Source organism: Centropristis striata, chromosome 16 (genome assembly GCF_030273125.1).
Source record: "Centropristis striata isolate RG_2023a ecotype Rhode Island chromosome 16, C.striata_1.0, whole genome shotgun sequence".
Classification (NCBI taxonomy): Eukaryota; Metazoa; Chordata; class Actinopteri; order Perciformes; family Serranidae; genus Centropristis; species Centropristis striata.
Window position 1 is genome coordinate 3,046,178 of NC_081532.1, and position 13,027 is coordinate 3,059,204.

The window sequence follows — 13,027 nt, forward strand, 5'->3', positions numbered from 1 at the left end:
CAATAAAACTATGCAGCAAGTTTTATTTAAAATCACTACAAGGAATGCCAAAGAATAACTGTATTCTGGGAAAATTAGGTAGACATTTTGTTAGCTTTTGACAGAGCCATGCTAACTATTTCCCCCTTGTTTTCAGTCATTACACTAAGCTAAGCTAAGCTAAGCTAAGCTAAGCTAAGCTAACTGCTGGGTGTAGCTTTAAATTTACTGCACGGACAGAAAAGTGGTATCAGCCCTGTCATCCAACTGTTGAAATCCAAATGTTGAACTAATAATAATGTTTGAAAAAACAGTTTCGGGAAAGAGGGAAGTTTTAAAATAACATTAAAATTGTCATTAAAAAAAAAGTACTTTTACTAGTAAAAGTAAGACACTTTTAATTGTCATTAAAAGTGTCATTAAAATTATAAATTGTAAAAAATGGAAAATTCTGGGAAATTAGTCAGGCGGCGGAGCTAAATAAAGGGGACACGCCGGACAAAAGCACCTCATTTTTTCCACATGCTCTCTATCACCATAGGTTTAAATTTTTGGTAGGAGCCACTTCATCAAGATTGTGGATCGGAGATGGCACCCATATAAAGTCTATGAGAAACAATATATCTTCCAAGCCACTCAGAAGGTCAATCTGGGTGTCAAAATCAACACAGAATGAAATGCGCTTGTTGTCGTAACTTTATTTTAGTATTTGTAATAATCTATTTGTAGGCAAAGGATGTGAGCATAGTGTTTATTCTGTAACTATAACAACAACAAACAAGTTTACAGTTCACAGCTTGTTTCTGTTGCCCCCAAAAATCAGTTAATGAAGGTTTAATTTATCTTTCACTGGCAACTATATCTGTGTCAGTGTGTGTGTGTGTGTGCGTGTGTGTGTGTGTTCTTGTACTTCCTACATAGTGAGGACCGGAACACGTTTTTAACCAACAGAGTGAGGACTTTTTTGCAAAGTGAGGACATTTTGGCCGGTCCTCACTTCTTTAAAGGCTTTTTTGAGATTTCACACTTTATTTTAAGGGTTAAGGTTCCAATCAGGTTTATGTTAGTGTTAGGGTTGGGCATTTAGTTGTGATGGTGAAGGTTAGGTCAAGGGTTAGGGTTAGGGTTAGGGGCTATAGGGAACAAGGTTATTATAGTTAACGAAAACAAAACAAAATAACGAAAACTAGAATTGAAAAAACATTTTTGTTAACTGAAATAAAAATGAGTTTTAAAAAAATTATAACTAACTAAAACTGTATTTTGTGGTTATAAATCTAACTAAAACTAACTAAAATTATAGTGAAAATGTCCTTCGTTTTCGTCTTTGTCAACTTTTTTTCATACATAATGAAGATGGATCAGACAAAGGAAATAAAGGCAAAAATTTACTGTGACCTCTTTTAATCTCCCACCCAACAAATACCCCATTACAAAAAACTAAAACTAATAAAAACTAAACTAAAACTAAAGCATTTTTAAAAAAATAAACACAAACTAAAACTAGCAAACTCACTCTAAAAAATAATTAAAACTAACTGAATTTGAAAACAAAAATTCACAACCCAATTAAAACTAAAACTAATGAAAAATTCAAAACTATTATAACCTTGCAAGGGAATTCACTGTTCCAATGAGGGTCCTCACAAAGATAGAAGTACAAGAGTGTGTGTGTGTGTGTGTCTGACATGAATCCACGCCGGGCTGCTTTCACCTGTCACGTCCCGCTACATCAGCTCTGTTACTCTGTCTCTTCTTCTCTTGCTCCTCTTTTTGATCTTCTCCTCCTCCTCCTCCTCTGACAGACGGGTTCCACGCCCGTCTTGTCCCCTGCTCTCCTGTTGCCATGGCGATGGATGACATAGACGAGGCCGGGGTCTGGTTAGAGGACGAGCCGTAAAGCTCTGTATTCTCATCATGTGTGTTTTTCCTCATGTTGCATCACAGTTTTAGCCTGTTTGGGCTAAAAATGGAAAGACCTCGCAATGTGGGCATCTTTTTTTTTTAAATCTATGTGTGAAATAATCGGTCTTCTCCTCACTCAATTAACAAGATACCTTCATTATCCAGTCGGCATCATATATATATATATCCTTTATTTAACCAGGTAAAAGTCTCGTTGAGATTAAAAAAATCTCTTTTCCAAGAGAGACCTGGCCAAGAAAGCAGCATAAAAACAGACAAATTACAACATTTAAACATCATAAACAATTAAGTACAATTAAATACAAATACAACATCACAACAACACTAAAGGAGCCTCAGTAGAGACTTATAAGGAGCAGTCACACTAACCAAGAGAAATTATTCCTTTATCCTATTAAATAAAAACGACTGAAACAGTCGATACTTTCAAATCTGTTTTGACTGTTTATGTTGTCTCATTGAATGTCGCCATTCTTGAACAAAAAAACGACGAACTAACTAATTAAATTCGATTTTTACGTTAACTTTTTGTTTTTAAACAAATCTGATATAATGTGTTCATAGGTAAGGTGCCTAAGGTAGACATTTTGTTAGCTTTTGACAGAGCCATGCTAACTATTTCCCCCTTGTTTTCAGTCATTACACTAAGCTAAGCTAAGCTAACTAACTGCTGGGTGTAGCTTTAAATGTACTGCTCAGACAGAAAAGTGGTATCAGCCCTATCATCCAACTGTTGAAATCCAGATGTTGAACTAATAATATTGTTTGAAAAAACTGTTTCGGGAAAGAGGGAAGTTTTAAAATAATAGTGTCATTAAAATTATAAATTGTAAAAAATGGAAAATTGTGGAAAGTTCTTCCACACATTTCCATTTTATTCAGTTCATCTAAACTCAAAATATGTGATAACAGTGCTGAAAGAATGTATCCAGTATTTATGAATATCAACAAAGAGCACATTAACCCATTTAAGCCGGGAAAGTGGATACGTCGTTTTGTAGTATTTGTAGTTTTTTCCACCTATTTTCAGTCTCTTGGCCAATGAAATGCATCAGTATATACATGTGGGAGTGTCACAATGCATCATGGGACTTTTCCAGAACTTTGAAATCATCACCAAAAAAAGACACAAAATGACCAAAAAGGACACAGAATTACCAAAAAAAGACACAAAATTATTTTAAAAAGACACAGAATTAGCCAAAAAGACACAAAATTATGAAAAAAGACACAGAATTACCCAAAAAAGACACAAAATTATTAAAAAAGACAAAGAATTACCAAAAAAAGACACAAAATTATTAAAAAAGACACAGAATTACCCCAAAAAAGACACAAAATTATTAAAAAAAGACACAGAATTACCCAAAAAAGACACAAAATGACCAAAAAAGACACAAAAATTATTTTAAAAAGACACAGAATTACCCAAATAAGGCACAAAATTATTAAAAAAGACACAAAATTATTAAAAAAGACACAAAATTACCCAAAAAAGACACAGAATTACCCAAAAAAAGACACAAAATTATTAAAAAGACACAGAATTACTCAAATAAGGCACAAAATTATTAAAAAAGACACAAAAATTATTTTAAAACGACACAGAATTACCCAAATAAGACACAAAATTATTAAAAAAGATACAAAATTATTAAAAAAGACACAAAATTACCCCAAAAAGACACAGAATTACCAAATAAAGACACAAAATTACCAAAAAAGACACAGAATTACCAATAGGGGGTTATTTTAAAATTGCCCATAGGTTTTCCATGCATTTTTTCCAGGCGTTTTAGGCCTAAATGGGTTAAGCATTAATTGAACTCAATAGATTTAGAGCTGAACCGTGTGTGCCTCTTGTTGTGTCCCAGGTGCTGTACCTGCAGCAGGCCGAGGTCACCAGGGAGAAGGTGTACGCCATGCACCAGTCCAGCATCGACGGCGTGGAGGACATGTCGGCGTTGGCGGAGCTGCACGAGGCCGCCATCATGCACAACCTGTACCAGCGCTACCAGAAGGACAACATCTACGTAAGATCATCACATAGACACACACTGCAAAAACCAACTGACAAAAATAAGAAATAAATAACTAGAATTAAGCAAATACATGCTTGAAACAAGTAAAATTATCTGCCGGTACAGTAAGTAAATGTTTCTTTGTAAGAATTCTTTAAGTAAGTAAATATAAGTCAAAATATCTAAGCACTGGAAAAACAATTATGGGTAACGCTTTATAATAAGGTCCTTAATAACCATTAATTAACAAGTAATAAGGCATTGTTCTCGCTTTAGATCCGGTAGTTGCAAAAAGCATAGTTAACTTATAGTTATTCTTATAATAGATGAGCAATAAAGTATATTTTAATACCAATAAGCAAACAAAATAAGATTAGTAAAGGCATGGCAAAGACATAATGGGTGGGTCATGGGTGTTTGTAATGCCATTATTAACACTTATATAAGCTTATAAACACACAATAATGTTAATAAGCATCTTGTAAGGACTCACAAGGGCCTTATTACTTGTTAATTAATGGTTATTACAAAGACTAGCGTTATTACTAATATAAAGCGTTACCCAATTATGTCTTAAAATAAGTTCAAAAATACTTATTTCGAGCAATTGTGGCTTGAAAAGCCCAACTAGTAACATTAAAATAAGCAGAAATACTTGAAATTAGCATGTTTTTTTCTCATTTCAGTATCTGTGGGTAGATACTGGTGGTAGAAAATGCTTTTCAAATAGCATTTAAACTACATGCAACTAAAACTCTCAATTGGAGCCAATATTTTAGGTAAAAACTCACTATATGCACAAGTTGAATAGATTGAAAAAGCATGAAAAAGCTCATAATATCAATCCTAAAAACAAGTCTTTACACAAGACTGAAATCCCTGTGAAGAGTTATTCACTCATTTTTGTTACAAAATGACACATGTTCTTAAAATAAGCACATAAAGCTATGGTCAGTAGCTAAATTATACTCAAACCAAGATAATTAAGATACTATTGCTAGATTTAAGTAGAAAATACTTGATAAACTGAATGTTTTTTGCAGTGCACCTGTGTCTGCATGTTAGTATGTGTGAGAGAGAGAGTGGATGTGTGTGGCCAAGCCTGTGTGTCCATTATGTCTTGGTGTGTTCCCCTTTTCCATTTCCAGTAATCTTAGCATGCATGAGGCTTTTAGTGGGAAACACAAATCATCTTATCATCCACTCAGAGTGGAAAAGATGAAGAGACACAGAGAGAGACGCTTATTAAGTGAGAATATTGTGGTGAATCAAATCAATGGTTATAACAACAAATAGATTAAACTCCACTTCTTAAAAGATTTTAATCCTGGTTGATTTGGACAAACAATTTCACATTCAATAGGGCTGTTTCCACTACCGGGCAATACCCGGAATGAGGCGGGTCTCATTTTTTCACTTGACTAACATTTCGAACCCAGAGGAAACAAAAAACTTAAAATCTGAATTTTAAAAAAATACGTTTTGCCACTTAAAATCTTGTAAATCTGAAACTTTTTTATTGCAAATTTGCCACTTAAATTCTTGTAAATCTGCAACTTTTTTATTGCAAATTTGCCACTTAAAATCTTGTAAATCTGCAACTTTTTTTTCTCATTGATTTGCCACTTTTAATTTCGTAAATTTAAGATTTTTTTCTTTCAAATTCGCCACTTAAAATCTTGTAAATCTGCAACTTTTTTCATGGATTTGCCACTTTTAATTTTGTAAATCTACGATTTTTTTAATGCAAATTTGCCACTTAAAATCTTGTAAATCTGCATCTTTTTTACTCATAGATTGGCCACTTTAAATCTCCCAAATCTGTTACTTTTTTCTCGTAGATTTGCCACTTTAATCTCGTAAATTTGCAAGTTTTTCCTCGAATAATTACCCCTCTTCCCCGGATCCATATTTTTTTTTCATACTTGTCCCTAAAACAATGTAGTACAAAACATTTTTTTAACGTTGCAAATCCGAACACACATTGCACATATAACACGTAAAATGAAGATTACATCTAGTTCTATATCTTTTTATCAAATATATAGAGTGTCAAGCCAATACTTTGACGGCACGGCTCAATTTTGCTTCGGTTTTATGTCAGGACATGGTGAGGCAGTTTCATTTTGGCCGTTTTTGAATACTTTTGATTTTCATGTACCACATAAAAAAATGTTTACTATACCCATATTTGGTATCCATTTTTTCTTCACATATGATCTGACAGTTATTTTCTCACTTTAACCTCCTTTATCGATATATATTGGGCCCAAAAATCATTAAATCCAAGTTGAAAAATGATATTTTTTACGACATTAAAAACCACAAATATGGTCAATGAACTGTTCCGGAACTTGAAAATGTAAACATAGGATACAAATATGAACATATAAATTTATAGGTGTTTTTTTTTTCCTTGTTAGCTGCAACTCTTCAAAACAAACTATGTGTGAAATTACAGAGAGCTACACCAACATTCAAATATTTCTGTTCTATCAAATTAAAATTATCATATATTTGGTTTTACATGGCCTAGGAATATCAAACAAAAACTGGGAGAAAGTTTCAAGTCTGAACTTTGGAGTGAAGTTGCAGCGCTCCATGTGACCTCGTTTTTTTGTTAAACGTCACATGATCTGATCAGGACGCCACCATCAGAGACCCCAGAGGGTTAATAGAAGCATCACTTGTTTCCATAACGCTCCCACCTTTTCCTCCGTGTTTCCACTCATCCATGATTACATGAAAAGACGCTGATCTCTGTCTGTGATCGTAAAATATTATGATATTGAGATAAATTAAAATTAATACATTTCAAACGGGGTCATGGAGAGTTAAAAGTCAGACATCTGGGAACCCTGAAAACCTGCAGGATTATCAGGCAGCAGACCAATAGCAGCCTGGCGGGGTGTGACCTAATCTAGATGATGAAATATTGTCCATACACGGATTTCCCTTAAGCTGATCATAAGAATTTACCCTGCAGCGAGGGTCAGCTTTCTGTGTCACTGGGCACCCATGCATCTATGTGTGTGTGTGTGTGTGTGTGTGTCCTTCAGCACAGGTTGATGTACAGTATGTGTAGTACACAGAAATGCACAGACGGGGTAATATGACACGATGCAGGGCGTGCTGACTTTCAGTTTTTTTTGTTTCTAGTGCAGAAAGATAGAGAGCAAGGTGACTGCTGCGACAAAAACACAGCAGAACAGAAATCCAGCCTCCGTCCTCCATCATGTCTCTGATTTGACCTCAGCTTTCTAATAAAAATCAGTGATTTGTGAGTCGTCAGACCTCCACCATGCTGTGATGCCTTATCCTCCCATCCAGATTAATATCAACACAAGGCTGCTTTGAAATTTCACATAATTGTACTTTATGTGTTGCTGAGAGCTTGTTGTTGTTTGTATGCAGTGGTGGAGAAAGTATTCAGATCCTTTACTTCAGTAAAAGTGCTAATACTATACTGCAGAATTACTGCACTACAAGTAAAAGTCCTGCATTCAAAACTTACTGAAGTAAAAGTACAAGTCAAGAATGTTTCCGTGACGGTAGATGTAAAAATGATCAAAAAAGACACAAAATGACAAAAAATAGATGTAAAAATGACCAAAAAAGACACAAAATGACCAAAAAATAGATGTAAAAATGCCCAAAAAAGACACAAAATGACAAAAAAAAAATCCAGCCTCTCTCCTCCATCATGTGGCTGATTTGACCTCAGCTTTCTAATAAAAATCAGTGATTTGTGAGTCGTCAGATCTCCACCATGCTGTGAGGCCTTATCCTCCCATCCAGATTAATATCAACACAAGGATGCTTTAAAATTTCACATAATTGTACTGAATGTGTTCCTGAGAGCTTGTTGTTGTTTGTATGCAGTGGTGGAAACAGTATTCAGATACTTAAAGTATCAAAAGTCAAAGTACTCTTTATTCAGATTGTTATATATATTCCAAATATATTGTTAGATTATTTATATTGCTGTCAGCTGAACTCTAAAGTTTTGGCTTTTTTACAAGTTTCGATGTCCCATTTAGTGCGTCAACTCTTTTTCAGCAAAAGTGAAAACCACCGTGAGCAAGTGTAACATGATTTTACTGAAGTTTTTGCTGAGGTTTTTCAAATTTTGCAGTGTACATTCAGCATTTTAATGCAATATTTTGTGTTTAATGTTTTTTGTTTTTTTTTGTGATTTTTGTGTATTTTTCTGTGTTTTTGTAAAAATAAATAAATGTGTTTTGTGGGGGTTTTTTATGTGTTTTTTGTATTTTTTTGTGGGGTTTTTGTGTTTTTTTATGCGTGTTTTTGTGTGGGTTTTATGTGGGATTTTTTGTAATTGTTTTGGTGTTTTTTGTCAAAATAATTTGTTTTGTGTGTTTTTGGTTAAAAAGAAAGTTTTTGGTGTTTTTATGTGTGTTTTTGGTTAAAAAAAAAGTTTTTGGTGTTTTTTATGTGTGTTTTTTTGTGTGTTTTTGGTGTGGGGTTTTTTTTTGTGTTAAAAATGTTGATCCAGTAAGTCAAAATAAAAAAAATAATGATCAGGTTGTATAGGTGAGGTTGTGCTGAAAACAATGATACCAACATGGTGAACAAGAATGAAAAAGAGTCAGAAACCAACAAAATAGCCCCAAACTCTAAAGGGTTAAGCCACATGACTACTTACTCACTAACAGTAAAAGAAAAGAAGCGAATAAACCAAAAATGACCAAAGTGATACAGAGACAGAACCTGAAACGTCTCTTCTCGACTGTTTCCAGACGAACATCGGCAGCATCCTGGCCGCCGTCAACCCCTACAAGCAGATCCACGGGATGTACGACCCCGAGAGGGTGGAGCTCTACTCCAAGCATCACATCGGGGAGTTACCGCCGCACATCTTCGCCGTGGCCAACGAATGCTACCGCTGCATCTGGAAACGCCACGACAGCCAGTGTGTCCTCATCAGGTGAGTTAAATACAACGTTTCACTCAAAAAATTATTAGACCGCCCTGGTTTTCTTTAGTTTATTGTTAATTTTAATGGCTGGTACAACTAAAGGTACATTTGTTTGGAAGTGCTGATCGGTGAATCTCTGCAAGTGAAAAATGATGATGAAAATCAAGTTGAAGGCTGAATGAAGTAGAGCAGCTATCCACGTTCAGACATATTGATTTCATTTATGTGCAGATGAAGAAGGACTAGAGGAGGAAAGAGAGATTGCATCTGCCTTTGTGCCTTTGCAGTGATGAACTGGCCCGAGCAGAGTGACCTGATGATTATTTGTTTCTTCTTTGTTTCTATTTTGTGTCTTTTTGGTGGGTTTTTTTTTTTGCCTTTTTATGTCTTTTTTGGTCATCTTACATCTTTTTGTCTTTTTTTGTCTTTTTTGTGTCATTTTGTGTCTTGTTTACATCTTCTTTTGGTCACAAAATGACCAAAAAAGACAAAAAATTTACAAAAGAGATAAATTAAAGCTGCCAGCAGCGATGAACTGGCCCGAGCAGAGTGACCTGATGATTATTTGGTTCTTACCAAGATAAAAAAAAAATTAGATTTAGAAGTGTTAGATAATTTATCTTCTTTTAAGAGTTAATTTCTTATTCTAAGCGTTCAACATGCTTATTTCTATATTTAATAATCTTAATTTAAGAAATCTTATCTGTCCATGCAGCAAGATCATTTCCCTCAGATTTACTGTTTTATCTGGGTTTTAGACACAGTTTTTTTTTTTTTTGCAGTGCACTCAGTCGTTGTCTTTCTTGATAAGCTGATTGAGTTAGACTTGAAGTCAATGCAGTATCTTTAAAACTATCAAACCTCAATATCAATTAAAGGACCAGACCAGTTTGAGATATGGAAATGTCACAGAAGGTCACAGTGTATTTAATTAAATTGTGTCTTCTGTGTGTGTGTGTGTGTGTGTTCTCCAGTGGTGAATCAGGAGCAGGGAAGACTGAGAGCACTAAACTGTTGCTTCAGTTCCTGTCGGTGATGAGCCAGAACTCAGCTGGGACTCCTCCGTCAGAGAAGAGCACCAGGGTGGAGCAGGCCATCGTTCAGAGCAGGTACGGAGGAGCAACATAAGATGACGCACTTTCCTGTAGGGCTGCACAATTAATACAATTTTAATCGTGATCACGATTTTGGCGGGGCTGGTGGCTCGTTAAGAAGAGTAAGAACGAGTCGAAGCGGCACAGTTCTCCTGCAGCAGTCTCTCCCAGCTGCAGAGCCAGAGGGGATGTTAACCCCTTAGCATCCAGTCTGCAAATTGCTAACAGGTTAACAGTTAGCTCTGTAGCAGTACAGTGTGTATGTGCTAACAGGCTAACAGTTAGCTCTGTAGCAGTACAGCGTGTATGTGCTAACAGGCTAACAGTTAGCTCTGTAGCAGTACAGCGTGTATGTGCTAACAGGCTAACAGTTAGCTCTGTAGCAGTACAGTGTGTATGTGCTAACAGGCTAACAGTTAGCTCTGTAGCAGTACAGCGTGTATGTGCTAACAGGCTAACAGTTAGCTCTGTAGCAGTACAGTGTGTATGTGCTGCTGCTGCAGGAAAAGCACTAACCTGCAGTTTCCTCCCTCTGTGTTCAGTCCCATCATGGAAGCGTTCGGTAACGCTAAGACTGTTTACAACAACAACTCGAGTCGCTTCGGGAAATTCATCCAACTTCACTTCTCTGAGGGCGGAAACATCCAGGGAGGCTGCGTCATCGACTGTATCCTTCCTCACACGCTTAGAATTTTTCAAATATCTTTATTGTGAAGCATTATTCAATGAACAGGGTGTTTTTCTTTCTTAATAAACATAAAATATCAAAACATACATCAAGATATTTAAGATATCAGAAAGACAAAACATGACAAAATCGTATGATTGAGCGAATAAAAATACAGTAAGGCCATAAATTAATTAGTTAATTAAAATTAAAAATAAATAAATACATTTATAGAAAATAAAATAATAATGATGTCAATCAACAGAATTGAGAGCAAATAAAAATACAATAAATTAATTAATTAATTAAAAATGTTAAAAATGTAATGAAAAAAAATAATAATACTTTTATCAACAGAATTGAGTAAAAATCAATTATGTTAAAAAAAAATAAGGAATAAAAATACAATGAGACCAAAACAAAATACATTAATTTAAAAAATAAAGAATAAAAAAATAATAATAATGATAACCATCAACAGAATTGAGTAAAAAATTGAATAAGTTTAAAAAAAAGTTTAAAAAATGAAATAATAAAAATGTATAAATATCATACCATCAGCTATACCATAGAAATTAAAAAAAAAAAACAGCTCAACCCCACCTCCCATTCACCCCCAAGGTACCTTATCACTAAAAAATGAATATATTTGTATAAAACATTTGTATGTGGTTTTATTATTGTGTTATTATTGAATGAAAAGATGCTGACGCAGCTAATTTGTGGAGGTTTTCTTGTTCTTTCCTTGACTCTCTTTCTTTCAGATTTACTGGAAAAGGTAATGACGCCTGCAGCTTCTCATGTCAAGTTAAATTTGCACTGATTTGTCAGCTCTTCATTGTGAATCATAATGAAATGATAAACAATAGCTTTGCTGCTTTTGTTTTGTTGTAGAACCGAGTGGTGCGACAAAACCCCGGAGAACGAAACTACCACATCTTCTACGCTCTGCTGGCGGGAGCTAACAAAGAGCATAAGAGTAAGAAAAAGTAGACAAATGTTCAAAAAAAGCATCTCAATGTGCATCTCTCACTCATCTCACTCACTTCCTCCTTACTTAGTCAACCTTTCTCGTTTATCATTTAAAAAATCTTTAAAAAACCTAGTACTATTTCAATAACCTATTATAATTCTTGTTTCATTGCTTTGTTGTGCCTTTGTTTTGTTTTTCTAGTTTCTTGTTCTGTATGATTATATGTTCCTTGTTCTTTTTTTTTAATGTTATATTAGGGAATCCCACTATTCAAGCCCCAGGAGGGTTTTTGGGGTTTTCCTGGCATGTCTTTATTTTATTTCAATATGAATATGGAATATAGAAATTGTATTATTGTTGTTGTTGTTATTTTGTTATTTTCTTTCTTTTAAAACTGTGCCAAATAAATCAAATCAAATCAAATCAATGTGCATCTCTCCCAACATCACTCTGATATTATACATCTTTCCTCGGTCAGGCCTCTACTTCCTGGAGGACCCTCCTGAATCTTTCCACTACCTCAGCCAATCAGGATGTCTGAAGGACAAGAGCCTCAACGACAAAGAGCTGTACAACAGTGTGATGGTCAGTGCTGCAGCCAGCCCTTTCTTTCATAAGTAGAATGCAAAAAAGGTGTGACTAAAAAAACAGTAAATCTGAGGGAAATTATCTTGCTGCACGGACAGATAATTCCACTTGACAAGATTTCTTAAATTAAGATTATTAAATCTAGAAATAAGTATGTTGAACGCTAAAAATAAGAAATTAACTACATGCAATTACTGAAGGTAAACTGTAAAGTGTCCATGGTGCAAGGTGCTCATGCAGGAAGGCTCACTGGAACTGATCAGATCTTTGTGGTTGGAAATGTAATAAATAATACGAGTGAAGCTAATAAAGTCCAATTAAATTTATGCAAGTTATTCATTTTTCAGAATATATTTACTGTATATGACCTATATTAATGAGTTGGAAATGACATAAATACATGGCCAAAATGAACATATCTATTGATCATCTAGTGATATTCTCAATAGTTTTAAATGATTCTTTGACCCAGAAAATGTAGATTTTGACACCAAGATTGACCTTCTAAGTGGCTTGGAAGATATATTGGTTCTCATAGATTTTATATGGGTGCCATATGGTTCCCTGTATTTAGCTCCGCCTCCTTACTAAAAGGAGTAATAGTCATTTTAAAGACCTGGTGGCCACTATTTTGAAAATGGGGCATTTCTTGGAGTCAAAAATTGGTAAACTTTTAGTATGTTTTTTTAAGGTTAAACCATATTTTCATCTGACTATTAGTACTTTTACTGAAGTAAGGGATCTGAATACTTCTTCAACCTAAACTCTTTTTCCCTGTGTGTAGGAGGCGCTGAAGGTGTTGGAGTTCTCCGAGGAGGAGATCAGAGACATGTTCAAGCT

The 13,027-nt window shown here is 34.8% G+C and overlaps 2 protein-coding genes across 2 annotated transcripts in view; both read left to right on the plus strand.

Annotated features, from left to right (window-relative positions):
• The window catches only part of LOC131988563 (unconventional myosin-X-like), a 55,902-nt gene extending 45,057 nt beyond the window's left edge, over positions 1–10,845 (plus strand). Inside the window, exons 3-6 of the mRNA XM_059353703.1 lie at positions 3,780–3,938; positions 8,687–8,874; positions 9,840–9,974; positions 10,502–10,845. Coding sequence (XP_059209686.1) covers positions 3,780–3,938; positions 8,687–8,874; positions 9,840–9,974; positions 10,502–10,673 — 654 coding nt within the window. The 3' untranslated portion in view covers positions 10,674–10,845. The remainder of the gene's footprint in view (positions 1–3,779; positions 3,939–8,686; positions 8,875–9,839; positions 9,975–10,501) is intronic.
• Positions 10,846–11,407: 562 nt separating this feature from the next.
• The window catches only part of myo10l1 (myosin X, like 1), a 30,756-nt gene continuing 29,136 nt past the window's right edge, over positions 11,408–13,027 (plus strand). Inside the window, exons 1-4 of the mRNA XM_059353462.1 lie at positions 11,408–11,428; positions 11,521–11,605; positions 12,078–12,184; positions 12,972–13,027. The exon at positions 12,972–13,027 is cut by the window's right edge and continues 74 nt beyond it. Coding sequence (XP_059209445.1) covers positions 11,408–11,428; positions 11,521–11,605; positions 12,078–12,184; positions 12,972–13,027 — 269 coding nt within the window. The remainder of the gene's footprint in view (positions 11,429–11,520; positions 11,606–12,077; positions 12,185–12,971) is intronic.